The sequence below is a fragment of the Hyla sarda genome, chromosome 2 (assembly GCF_029499605.1).
Source record: "Hyla sarda isolate aHylSar1 chromosome 2, aHylSar1.hap1, whole genome shotgun sequence".
NCBI lineage: Eukaryota > Metazoa > Chordata > Amphibia > Anura > Hylidae > Hyla > Hyla sarda.
The window spans coordinates 190,904,491-190,918,343 of record NC_079190.1 but is presented as its reverse complement, the minus strand read 5'-3'; the positions used below and the strand labels follow the sequence as shown (position 1 = coordinate 190,918,343).

Below are 13,853 nucleotides of genomic sequence, written 5' to 3'. Positions count from 1 at the left end.
GAGTTGTCATAATTGTGATTATTATGGCTTACAGCTCATGAAAACCCCCAACCTCCCCCCCCCCCCCACAACCCAAAATTACTATGATTTGGGGAGCCATGTCATCTGCTGGTGTTGGTCCACTGTGCTTCATTAAGTCCGGGGTCAACGCATCCGTCTACCAGGAGATTTTGGAGCACTTCATGATTCCTTTCCTTTTAAGTTGCATTAATGGAATACAATGAACATTTGCACGATATTATAATTTTTGGAGTCTCACCTGTACGTACTAGATCAAGGAACTGTAGCACTTTTAGCTGGTCCATGCACAGGGATGTCAAGCTGTGTACTGACAAGTTTGTAGCAGCAGAGAATCTGTTGTATTCTGTCATCACTTTCATACTGCCTGAACCACAAGTCATCGGGGTCATCTTCAGTGACTTCTCTGTGCCCCACATGCCTTGAATTCTATATCTTTCTCTGTTTGGATATAAAGAGAGATCTATGAATTAAAGCTGGATGGGCTGAGAAGAAGTTGCGGGGGACTACCCAATGACTTGTGGCTCAGGCAGCATGAAAGCAGGTTACCTTTAATATACTGTAAGTTGCTCACATTTGTTCTCCGTCCTTGAGTGGGGGGGGGGGGAGGGGGGCGGGGAAGGAGAGGGGAGGCTGGATAGGTGGCATTGTAGTGCTCAATGCTGAGCAATATTGCACTATTTGTCTATTCTTGACAGTTCCTCAAATTATGAGATTTTAGGGCAAGATCATACAGATGAATATAAAAAAACCTCTAACGTCTTGAAGAGGTTACGTTATGAAGAAATTATCAGTGATGCGGTATTAAAATTTTTCTTCCCCACCTAACCTAGGGTGGCCACATGGCCAATTCCTAAGGGCCATGATCCACTCAAATGTAGAACTGATAGTTTCCAGTGTTGAAAGTCATTCTTAGAATTTGGGTGTATATGTTGATAAAGGGGTTATCCAGGATTAGAAAAACAGAGCTAATTTCTTTCAAAAAACGCTCCCCATCTGTCTCCAGGTTAGGTGTGGTTCTGCAGCTCAGTTCCATTGAAGTGAATGGAGCCAAGTTATACTACCACCCACAACCTGGAGACACAGAGGGAGCAGTTTTTGAAAGAAATTAGCTCTGTTTTTCTGTTTTGGATAGCACCTTTAAGACACTTTGTTACTTCACTTCCCTCATATACACAGGACACAATAAATCTTCCTAAATTGGACGGCCTTACTTTTGGAGTAAGAGTGCTATTTAGTTTCTATAGATGTTCGACACCTTGCAGAGTTCCATCATTAAGTTGGTCTCAAAGCCATTCATCAGTATCTAAGTTCTTGCAGTAACTTTCTATAGCCACAAGTTGAGTTTGTTCTCCAAATACTTCAATTCATTTTTGTACACAATTATTTTGTATTTAATTCTATGTTCTTCCACCAGCAAAGGAGTACTGCAATGGGGACCCCTTGTGCCCTTAGGTATGTGACTATGCTCCTGGGCTGGTGGGAGGGCACTATTGTTTTTATATATAACTCAGAGTGGACCCAGTTTATCCCCCTGTATCTCACCTGTGTGTAGACAGATGTGATGCATTTCTTTGGCTAGTACAGTGTGTTATGTTATCCTGACACTGACACCATAGCTGAGATGTGTCAACCATCATTTTTTATGATCAATTTTTCCTTCCTAATCTCTTGTAGCACATCCTTCAGCACAACCTCAAGAACGTCCCACAGCTACTGTTTCACCTATAAGGACTCACAGTTCCCCATCTCGACTCCCAGCTAGTCCAAACAGGCCACAGTCAACTGTTTCTCCACAACACATGTCTCAGCAGCACTCCTCTGTACAAACTTCTGTCGCAGCCCACTGCCCTCGGCCAATTATTCCTTTAACTTCAACGGCAGCAGCCATCACACCTCCGAATGTAACTGCAACCAGCATTTATGCTGAGACCAATGGCCCAGTCAACTGCACGCCAACCTCCAGCCCTACAAACAACGGCTGCAAGACAGAAGACAGGAAGACTGAGAAAGTAAGTGTCTTTTTGGGTCTTCTTAAAGTGTCTTAAGTGTCTTCTTAAAATTTCTAATGGGAATGAAATTTCTCCATGCTTTCTGCAATGATCCAAATAAAACAGTAGACCATTTAAAGGAAATTGCTTACATACGACTTTGCTGGCATTTCCTGTTGTGATTTTCCAGGTCTGTCTTTTAGATATGTATGTGTTATAATGAACAGTGAAAATCTGGTGCTTATTACAGAAAGCCTTTCTATAGCAAGTGTTCCCAGCCCTGGCTAATTTAATAGTTTAATATAAGTTTGTCCTGTCTGGAAAACTAATTCTTTATCTGTATTTAGTTTTCTTTTTAAACATTTCCCATTGATTTGTACTTTATCTGTGGACAAGTGTTCCTGTGCAGACGAAATACATCTATAGAAATCTCTGTAGGTGTTTCATCTATGAAGAACAAACAACAGAACTGATTCTATGGTTGGAGGAAGCATATACACAAATAAAGCTTGCTGCAGCTATTGCAACAATGGACGTGAAAGTTTGACCTTTCTTGCAAATAAATGTGTATGCCCCAATGCAACAAAAATAACAAAATGAAAAAACTTTTGACAAATTCACTTACTTAGAAAAAAAAAAACTAGTATGTGTCTTCATGGTTACAGACTACAGACAATTTCTGTGTGTAGTCTGACCCTGCAGGCTTCTTAAGTACTAAGGTGGGAATTTATCATGGGATGTGTGATGTACATTATTTATTTTTTTGTTATTTTTTACCATTTTCCCTGTTTATTTGACATAGCTGGGAAAATATCAAAAAGTTGCACTGCCTTTCATGAATTGTATATAGAAGAATCAGTGATAATACAGTAAAAGAATAGAAGCTTGCACTCACTGCTCTTGTAGAATATTTCATACGGTCATTCTGTTCCGGCAGGGAGACTTCATTGATGCGGGGTGCTCTGAGGCAAACAGCCATTTTCGTACAATAGGTGTGGGCTTCTGAGGCCAGAAGAAGCACATACCTATTATGAAATATTCTACAAGAGCGGTGAGTGCAAGCTTCTATTCTTTTACTGTATTTTGCAAGTTGTCTAGCTATTTTGAGCTTAGCACCCCGCAGTAGTACTATATTCTAGTATACCGGCTGCTGTCCTGTTCATCTCCTCAAGCGTCTTTCCTATTCACACATATGGAACAGTCTGATTGTGTCCTCTGAATGTGTCTCTGCCTTTGGTTTCAATTTGCATCAGTGATAATGATGACATATTGTGTAGTATGGACACTTTTTACTTTGTCAGATTTGGTGTGATTTGTGCATAAAAGTGGTCCATTGCATATAAATTAGTGACTTCTTATAAAAGTCTCAAATGATATATTGAATGTCCCCGTGAATTGCTCTATGTGAAAAGTCGTAGCAAAGCTTGGATTGATGCAACTCTATAAGTTTTACACAAAAATGGTAAAGACCATGATAAACGTCCCCCAAAGTCTTTAAACACTGCCATATAGGCTTCATCTGACTCCATGCATACAAAAATATTCTTCTGGGCTCTTCCCATCTTGAACATTTAGGGCATGAATACAGGATAAGCACCATATTCCAATAGAGAGCTGGGATGCTAAAAAAAAATACAGCCAAGAGGACTGTTTTACTGTTTAAATAACACATGTAGATGTAAATGGTAGTTGTGTAAACTGCATTGCACTATAAACACAACTCCAATTAACTCCTAAAGGACCACAGTTTTATTTTTCTTGCACTTTAGTTTTTTCCTCCTCACCTTATAAAAATCATAACCCTTTCAGTTTCCCACCTACAGACCCTTATGAGGGCTTGTTTTTTGTGCCACCAATTGTACTTTGTGTTAACATCAATCATGTCACCACAAAATCTACGGAAAAACCAGAAAAAAAAATATTTGTGCAAAATTGAAAAATAAATGTCATTTTGTAACTTTTGGGGGCTTCCGATTCTACGCAGTGTACTTTTTTGGTAAAAATGACACCTTCTCTTTTATACTGTAGGTCAATACGATTAAATTGATACCCAACTCATATATGTTTGATTTTGTTTTACGTTTGTTAAAAAATTATAACTTTTTGCACCAAAATCAGTATGTTTAAAATTGTCCTCTTCTGACCCCTAAACATTTTTTATTTTACTGTATACAGGGATGGGTGAGGGCTTGTTTTTTTTGCACCATGATCTGTATTTCTTTCAGTAACATTAGTTTTGTTTTGATGGGACTTTTTGATCCCTTTTTATAATTTTTTTTAGGGTATACAAAGTGACCAACAATACACAATTTTGAACATTGGTATTTGTTTTTTACGTAAAGGCCATTGACCATGCGGTTCAATTAGTGTTATACTTTTATAGTTTGGACATTTATGCACATGGCGACATGGCGACTCCACATATGCTTATGTTTAAAATAAATAATTCATGGAAAAAAGAGGGTGATTCATACTTTTATTAGGGAAGGGGTTAATTCACATCTATTAACTCTTTTTTTTTTTTTTTTTTACTTTTTTCCCCCCCACCATTTTATAGTCCCCATAGGGGACTATTACATGCAATCCTTGGATTGCATACACTGTTCAATGCTATGCCATAGCATAGCATAGATCAATGTTAATCGGTGCTCGAGGCTGAGGTATCCTGGCTGAGGCATCCTGGAGCAACCCAGCAATGATCGCACGGCGAGGAAGCAGGTATGGGTCCTCCACTGAGCTGCTGGCTTGAACAGGTTTTTTTTAGATGCCACAATCAACTTTGGGGGATCTGTGATGTCCGGAAAATCCTATAAATTTTTTCTGTATCTGTTTATGATTTTACAAAAAAAATCTATATTTCATTGTATAAAAACCTAAAGACATGCAGAAGTATAGTAGAGCACATATCAGAATAGCAAGCTCTAAAACACAGAAATAGTTTTTGTAAAGAGAATATGTAAAAACATGTATGAATATACAGCAAGTCCACTCAAAATTGCAGTAAAAATGGTCTTCCATATGGGCAGTCCTCCAAAGAAAGGGGCTCATACAATATATATTAGTTAGAAACTCCTTCACATTAATAACGGGGGTGCATTATACAGTAAATGCAATCTAATGATTGCATATCAAAGTCCCCTTTTGTAAATAAAAAATAAAAATAAAAAAGTTTAAAAAATTATATAAAACCCACTCCCCTAATTACAAATTAAAGGGGTATTCCAGGCAAAAACTTTTTTTTATATATATCAACTGGCTCCGGAAAGTTAAACAGATTTGTAAATTACTTCTATTAAAAAATCTTAATCCTTCCAATAGTTATTAGCTTCTGAAGTTGAGTTGCTGTTTTCTGTCTAACTGCTTTCTGATGACTCACGTCCCGGGAGCTGTCCAGCTCCTATGGGGATATTCTCCCATCATTCACAGCTCCCGGGACGTGACATCATCATTGAGCAGTTAGACAGAAAACTTCAGAAGCTAATAACTATTGGAAGGATTAAGATTTTTTAATAGAAGTAATTTACAAATCTGTTTAACTTTTCGGAGCCAGTTGATATATATAAAAAAGTTTTTGCCTGTAATACCCCTTTAACTTACCCTTATTTTCCCATTGTACAAAAAAAAAAAAAAATATTACATATTCGGTATCGCCCCGGGTGTAAATGTACAAACTATTAAAATGTAATCTTTATTATTCCACATGATAAATGCCGTAAACATAACAAAATATCAAACACCAAAAATACAGATTTTGTGTCACACTATATATCAGAAACAAAATGATAAAAAGCAAAAAGTCCAATCAAAGAAAAAGTGGTACCGATAAAAACTACAGATCACGGCGCAAAAAATTTGCCTCCATATAGCCTTGTATGCGGAAAAATAGGGGTCAGAAGATAACATTTTGATTGCAGCATCTAAAGGGTTATTGCTGGCATCGACCCAATCGGTGATGCCCGGCATTAACCATGGGTTCTGGCTGCTCATAGCAACTGGGACCCATGGGGTTTGAAGCGTGCGCCGCTCATGAGCACGCTTTAATCCCCGGTAACGGTACAGGAAGGGGGTCCTCAAGGAGTCAAAATAAAACAAACCAACCGTATTTATCGGGGTATACCACGCACCGGCCTATAACACGCACCCTCATTTTACCAAGGATATTTTTTACCCAAATATCCTTGGTAAAATGAGGGTGCGTGTGTGTGCATGCGTATACCCCGATACACCCCCAGGAAAGGCAGGGGGAGAGAGGCCGTCACTGCCCGCTTCTCTCCCCCTGCCTTTCCTGGGGTCTAGAGCCCTGCTGCCGCCGCTTCTCTCCCTCTGGCTATCTGCGCCGCTGCCCGTTCTCTCCCCCTGACTATCGGTGCCGGCGCCCCATTGCCGGCACCGATAGCCAGGGGGAGAGAAGCGGCGCCGATAGCCAGGGGGAGAGAAGGGGCAGCGGCACCCGGTGCCGCTGCCCCGTTGCTTCCTCCATTCCAGGTTGTATAATTACCTGTTGCTGGTGTCGGGTCCGCGCTGCTTCAGGCCTCCGGTGTGCGTCCCCTGCGTCGTTGCTATGTACTGCATGAAGCGGCGCAATGACGGGTGACGTGACAATGGGTGCTGCTGCCCCTTCTCTCCCCCTGTCTGTCGGCACCGCTACCCCATTGCCGGCGCCGCTTCTCTCCCCCTGGCTATCGGCGCCGGCAATGTGGCAGCGGCACCGATAGCCAGGGGGAGAGAACGGGCAGCGGCACCGATAGCCAGGGGGAGAGAAGGGCGTCAGCAGGGCTCTAGACCTCAGGACAGGCAGGGACAGAGAAGCCGGCAACGACGGCAGGTCTCTGCACCTGCAAAGCCGCTGCAGTTCATTGATTTAAAGCGCCCGCTTTAAATCATTGAACTGCAGCGGCTTATCGGCATATAACACGCAGGTAGACTTTAGGCTAAGAATTTTAGCCTAAAAAGTGCGTGTTATACGCCGATAAATACGGTATATAAATTGGATATCGAAAATTTGTAATTTGTACTGAAAAGTGTACTGTGTAGAAACAGAAGACCCTAAATGCAAAAGGGCGTTTTGTTTTTTTCAATTTACCCCAAAAAAATGTTTTTGTTTCTTTCAATGTAGATTCCTGATTCACACCTTTATGACCTTAAAGGGAAACTTTTTTTTTTAAATGAACTATTGCCTGAAAGTTAAACAGATTTGTAAATTACTTCTATTAAAAAAATCTTAATCCTTTTAGTACTTTTTAGCAGCTGTATGTTACAGAGTAAATTCTTTACTTTCTTGAATTTCTTTTTTGTCCTGTCCACAGTGCTCTCTGCTGACACCTCTGTCCGTGTCAGGAACTGTCCAGAGTAGCATAGGTTTGCTATGGGGATTTTCTCCTGCTCTGGACAGTTCCTGATACGGGCATCAAGTGTCAGCAGAGAGCACTGTGGACAACCCAAATAAGAAATACAAAAAAATAAAGATTTTCCTCTGTAGTAAACAGCTGCTAAAAAGTACTGAAAGGATTAAGATTTTCTTTATAGAAGTAATTTACAAACTGTTTAGCTTTCTGGCACCAGTTCATTTAAAAATAAAGGTTTTCAACCGGAGTACCTATTTAAGTTACAAGTGCTTAGTATTAGATAAAGAGTATATAAAGATTGCTGACCCCCTCTGCGATTTTCAGAACAGGATACAGATTCTCCCCTGAAAATGGAGTGGCGGTTGAAGATTAGCACCACTGCTCCATTCATTTCTATGGGGACCTCCTGAGATAGCCCAATGCCGCACTCGGCTATCTGTTGAAGTTCTGTTCTCAGAGGACACTAGGGGAGATTTATCAAAACCTGTCTAGAGGAAAAGTTGCTGAGTTGCCCATTGCAACCAATCAGATTGCTTCTTTCATTTCTGAGAAGGCCTTTGAAAAATGAAAGAAGCGATCTGATTGGTTGCTATGGGCAACTCAGCAACTTTTCCTCTGGACAGGTATTGATAAATCTTTCCACTGTGTTCTCTATCCTGAGGATAAGGGATAACATTGACATGTGGGGAAAACTCCTTTATAAGGCTGGGTTCACGGCACATTTTAGGCAATACGAGACCGCATACGGCTGGGGGGAGCTAAAACCGGGCGCTCCTGTATCCCTACCATATACGGCCTGTATGTAATGTATTTCAATGAGCCGACCGGACTGAAACGCTGACTCCGGTGGGCTAATTTTTGCCCCGTATGCAGTTTTCCTCACACCGGACCTAAAACCATTGTAGGCAACGGTTTTAGGTCTGATGGAAAAACTGCATACGGGGCAAAAATGAGCCCACCGGAGTCAGCGTTTCACTCCGGTCGGCTCATTGAAATACTTTACATACGAGCAGCATATGGGAGCGCCCAGTTTTAGCTCCCCCAGCCGTATGCGGTCCCATATTGCCTAAAACGTGGTGTGAACCCAGCCTAAGTAAAATTTTGCTGATATTTAGGGCTTAGTTTTTACCCTTTGCTTTAACTTTGCCTGCATGGGAAAAGGTGGTAGCTAAGGTGATGATATATAAATCCATATGTTATAAAGGGGAAAAGAAAAGTTTGGGTATTTTGTTTGGTATTTTTATTTAATAAGTGTTAAACTGCATAAATTTTTTTTATATTTCTATTAGGGATCAACCGATTATCGGTTTGGCCGATATTGTCGGCCGATATTCAAGATTTTGGACATTATCGGTATCGGCAATTACCTTGCCGATAATCCGATAATGCAATGCCGCCTGCCCCCCCCCCCACCGCACCGCACCCCGGCACCGCCCCCCACCGACCCGACCAGAGACCGCCGCTGCCCCATTGCCTCCCCCATCCCCGGTTTTATAATTACCTGTTCCCGGAGCCCGGGGTCCGCGCTACTTCTGGCTCCGGCGACGTCCTGCGGCGTCCTGAGCGCTGCGCAATGACGAGTGACGTCCTCAACGCAACGTCACCGTCACTGCACACAGTGACAGCTCAGGACGCCGCCGGAGCCACGCGGAACCTGGGAACAGGTAATTATAAAACCGGGGATGGGGGAGGCAATGGGGCCGTGGCAGTGGTTGGACTAAGGACCCGCAGGGGGAGAGAAGCGGCGGCGGTGGCGGTCTCTGGCCAGAGGATAGGGGGGGGGTTGGACTCAGGAGGACCCCAGGACAAGCAGAGAGAGAGAAACAGGTGGCGGCTGCGGTCTCTGGCCCGGCAAAAGTGGCTGCAGTTCATTGATTTAAAGCGCCCGCTTTAAATCAATGATCTGCAGCCCTTTTTTCGGGGCCCAGGGGGCGGAGAAATAGCCGATAACTTATACCGGAATATCGGTGTAAGTTATCGGCCTGAAAGGCCACTGATTATTGGTATAGACCCTAAAAAATCGATATCGGTCGATCTCTAATTTCTATGCCTAAAATGCAGGATAAATTATCAAACGAAATGCCATAAATTTTGATGGGATAGGGAAATCTATAGCTGTAAATAAACAGAAAGAAGAGTTGATTATTCCCATGATCATCCATATTAAAATTGACCGCATTGAATTTATAACTCTATTTATAGAGTATTGTCCATACACAAACTGGATTATGTACCATGTAAATGGATTATACTCTTCAATGATAATTCAGATTAACCCTGTCAGATCCATGGCTTAATAATTACTGCTGTCAGTCTATAGATCATCAAGGCTACAGATGATTTACAGTATTTGCTTTATTGGTTCATATTTACGCTAAATAAATAGATATTTGACATTGCTGTAGAGATAAATTACAATACAGCCTTGGCTGCACTGATGTCTTGCATTATCTTGTGGTCATACTTTGTATAACGTAATGGAATTGTAATGCATTTAAATGCGCTGGCTGTCAGGAAAACCCGCTACATGTTGTTTGCATAGGCAGTTATTGACCTCTGTGTCTGCTGAACCGGAGAAGCTGGAATGTGTTTTCTGAATTGTGTTGTCAATATCCCCTTTTATTTTTATAACTTGAAGTAATGGAACAGATTTATTGTGACGGTTTAAATGGCAATGTAAGCTTACACAGGGAAGTATTTTCAGACCAAGCTAGTACCACAAATAGCAATTTGCCAGGGAAACCATTTATCACGTGGATATATGGGGACCTATATGGTGGCACCAGTTGTTACTTCTAAAGCTGAATAATAAAAGCATTGATCTGATGGGTTGCTACAAAGTGTTGCTCCATTTGTTGCTGGTGCATGTTTGTGTAGACTTACTTTATCATATAACAATCCCGGAGGCCAGCACAACACTGGTGAATCGTTGTTTGCATTGGTTGCTTTGCATTTCAGTAGAGTTTCATTTAAAGGGGTACTCCGGTGGAAAACATTTTTTTTTTTTTTAAATAAACTGGTGCCAGAAAGTTAAAAAGATTTGTAAATGACTTCTATTAAAGAATATTTACCCTTCCAGTACTTTTTAGCAGCTGTGTGCTACAGAGGAAATTATTTTCTTTTTGAATTTCTTCTTTGTCTTGTCCACAGTGCTCTCTGTATCAGGAACTGTCCAGAACAGGAGAAAATCCCCATTGCAAACCTATGCTGCTCTGGACAGTTCCTGACACGGACAGAGTTGTCAGCAAAGAGCACTGTGGACAAGACAAAAAAGAAATTCAAAAAGAAAAGAATTTCCTCTGTAGCATACAGCTGCTAAAAAGTGCTGGAAGGGTAAATATTCTTTAATAGAAGTAATTTACAAATCTATTTAACTTTCTGGCAGCAGTTGATTTAAAAAAAATATGTTTTCCACCGGAGTACCCCTTTAAGTATCAGCGAATATCCAAATAAAAATGCTACTGATAGACTATGTTTGGCAGAGCTTCCTCTGTCTGTGGTGTAAGCCATTACTTGCATTTGTCCTCCCTAAAATTGTAAAGTGCTGCGGAATCTGTTGGCGCTATATAAATTAATATTATTATTATTCCTTGTATGTCCAGGTAGGAGTGGCCAGTGACAGTATTCTTGGCAAAAAAGAAGTCCTTATTTGCATCATATTATTTGACTCACGATATATACAGTCATGTCCGTAAATGTTTCAGGAAAACAAACTATTTCTCACAGAAAAGGATTGCAGTAATAAATGTTTTGCTATACACATGTTTATTCCCTTTGTAGGTATTGGAACTAAATCAAAAAAGGCAGGTAAAAAAGCAAATTGGGCATAATGTCACACCAAACTCAAGAAATTGGCTGGACAAAATTATTGGCACCCTTAACCTAATATTTGGTTGCACACCCTTTGGAAAAAATAACTGAAATCAGTGGCTTCCTATTACCATCAATAAGCTTCTTACACCTCTCAGCCGGAATGTTGGACCACTCTTCCTTTGCAAACTGCTCCAGGTCTCTCTTATTGGAAGACATTTATCATTGTCAGACTGTTTTTTGTGTCTAAAAAAAGGGGCAAAAAAGGAGCAAGCAGGGTTTTTTGTGCCTTTTTTTTGCCCCTTTTTGTTTATACATTTCTGCTGATTTTGAGTTGCAATCCACTGATTTTGGCAATAGACATGATATGGAAGGGCTTTATCATTGCACCTTTTTGTAAAAAGGAGCAAAAAAAAGGTGCAAATCCACTGACAAGTCTCTAAAACTACACGGGCCCAGACATGGTGTAGCTTTTTGGTGTATGTGAAGACAGAAATTTCAGAAAATGTGACCTGCACAAAATATATCAAATGCTCTTTGACCATTTAATAAATTTGGTGCTCCTACACATTAAATCACAGCAGCTAAAATATATAGCTAAAATATATATACTCTAATGATATGCTCTAAAATAAGTATTAATAAAGCAAAATAAACTATAATTTGTGACCAAAAGGTGAAAAATCATATCAAATAACGAGACAAAGGTCCATTGTTAGATAGACAGCACCCTAGGAGAGAGATAATGTACCTCTTACCACAATTGTCACTCACTGTTTGTGTGTCAGTGGCACAATTAATAATGCATTCTCATATATACTCCATGGTGCTATTAATAATCTAGGACCTCTCCCCACACCACGTGAGAAAGGTGATAAGGTAAAATGTTACAGTTTGTTATCCATTCCGACGCGTTTCCCCCCAACTTGTGGGGTTTCTCAAGGAACTAATAGGATACAATCATCAGTCATAAAAATAACTTGTCTCTGGTGCTTTTAAATTGTCTCTGATGCAGTAGGTGCCATCACTTGATTGACACCACTCTCATGGCCGATAAACTATGGACAGTCTATTGCACTGCATCTCCATAGAACTTTATTAATACTTATTTTAGAGCATATCATTAAAGTATATGTATTTTAGAAAAAGGTTATTTTCAGCTGCTGTGGTTTATTAGAGAGGAACCTTTAATCTGACAGTTTTTTTTGTTGCTGTGATAAAAAGCTCCTACACATTACCAGCACACAAAAAAAGGTGTAAAAAAATGCTTCACTTACACTACAATGATAAATGTCGGCCAGTGCTTCCACTTCAGAACTCTCCAGCGCTTTGTTGCCATCCATTTCTGGGTGCTTTTTGACGTATGTTTGGGGTCATTGTCCTGCTGGAAGACCCAAGATCTCGGACGCAAACCCAGCTTTCTGACACTGGTCTGTACAGTGCGACCCAAAATCCATTGGTAATCCTCAGATTTCATGATGTCTTGCACACATTCAAAGCACCCAGTGTCAGAGGCAGCAAAGCAACCCCAAAACATCATTGAACCTCCACCATATTTCACTGTAGGTACTGTGTTCTTTTCTTTGTAGGCCTCATTCTGTTTTCGGTAAACAGTAGAATGATGTGCTTTACCAAAAAGCTTTATCTTGGTCTCATCTGTCCACAAGACATTTTCCCAGAAGGATTTGGCTTACTCAAGTTCATTTTGGCAAAATGTAGTTTTTCTTTTTTATGTCTCTGTGTCAGCAGTGGGGTCCTCCTGGGTCTCCTTACATAGCGTTTCATTTCATTTAAATGTCGACGGATAGTTCGCGTTGACACTGATGCTCCCTGACCCTGCAGGACAGCTTGAATATCTTTGGAACTTGTTTGGGGCTGCTTATCCACCATCCGGACTATCCTGCGGTGACACCTTTCATCAATTATTCTCTTCCATCCTTGCCCAGGGAGATTAGCTACAGTGCCATGGGTTGCAAGCTTCTTGATAATGTTGCACACTGTGGATAAAGGCAAATCTAGATCTCTGGAGATGGACTTGTAACCTTGAGATTTTGATATTTTTCCACAAATTTTGGTTCTCAAGTCCTCAGACAGTTCTCTTCTGCTCTTTCTGTTGTCCATGCTTAGTGTGGCACACATAGACACACAATTCAAAGACTAAGTGAACTTCTCTCCTTTTTCTCTGCTTTCAGGTGTGATTTTTATATTGCCCACACCTGTTACTTGCCTCAGGTGAGTTTAAAGGAGCATCACATGCTTGAAACTGATTGGCATCCCACAATTTTGAAAGGGTGCCAATCATTTTGTCCTGTCCATTTTTGGAGTTTGGTGTGACATTTTTCTTTTTTTTCCTCCCTTTTTTGGTTTAGTTCCAGTGCACACAAAGGGAATAAACATATGTATAGCAAAACATGTGTTACTGCAATCCTTTTCTGTGAGAAATACTTCATTTCCTAGAAAAAATTCAGGGGTGCCAACATTTACGGCCATGACTGTATAATGTTACTTCTTTTATGTATATTTTGTTACATTTATACAATGTTAAAACATTGTGTTAAGATCTATTTTATTGCAGCAAAAAGGAAGAAGCATGGTATTATAATATAATTATGCCTTTCAGGACCTATTTAGTGTTAATGCACATCCATTATCCATTAAAACCTCTTGCCGTTTTCAGAGTGCTGCTTGT

At 40.6% G+C, this 13,853-nt stretch overlaps 1 protein-coding gene across 3 annotated transcripts in view; it reads left to right on the top strand.

Moving 5' to 3' along the window:
* SH3RF3 (SH3 domain containing ring finger 3) overlaps window positions 1-13,853 on the top strand; it is a 572,673-nt gene that overhangs the window by 520,977 nt on the left and 37,843 nt on the right. For all 3 annotated transcript variants that reach the window (XM_056556016.1, XM_056556015.1, XM_056556017.1), the window contains one exon: window positions 1,696-2,030. In XM_056556016.1, the coding sequence (XP_056411991.1) occupies window positions 1,696-2,030 (335 nt within the window). The remainder of the gene's footprint in view (window positions 1-1,695; window positions 2,031-13,853) is intronic.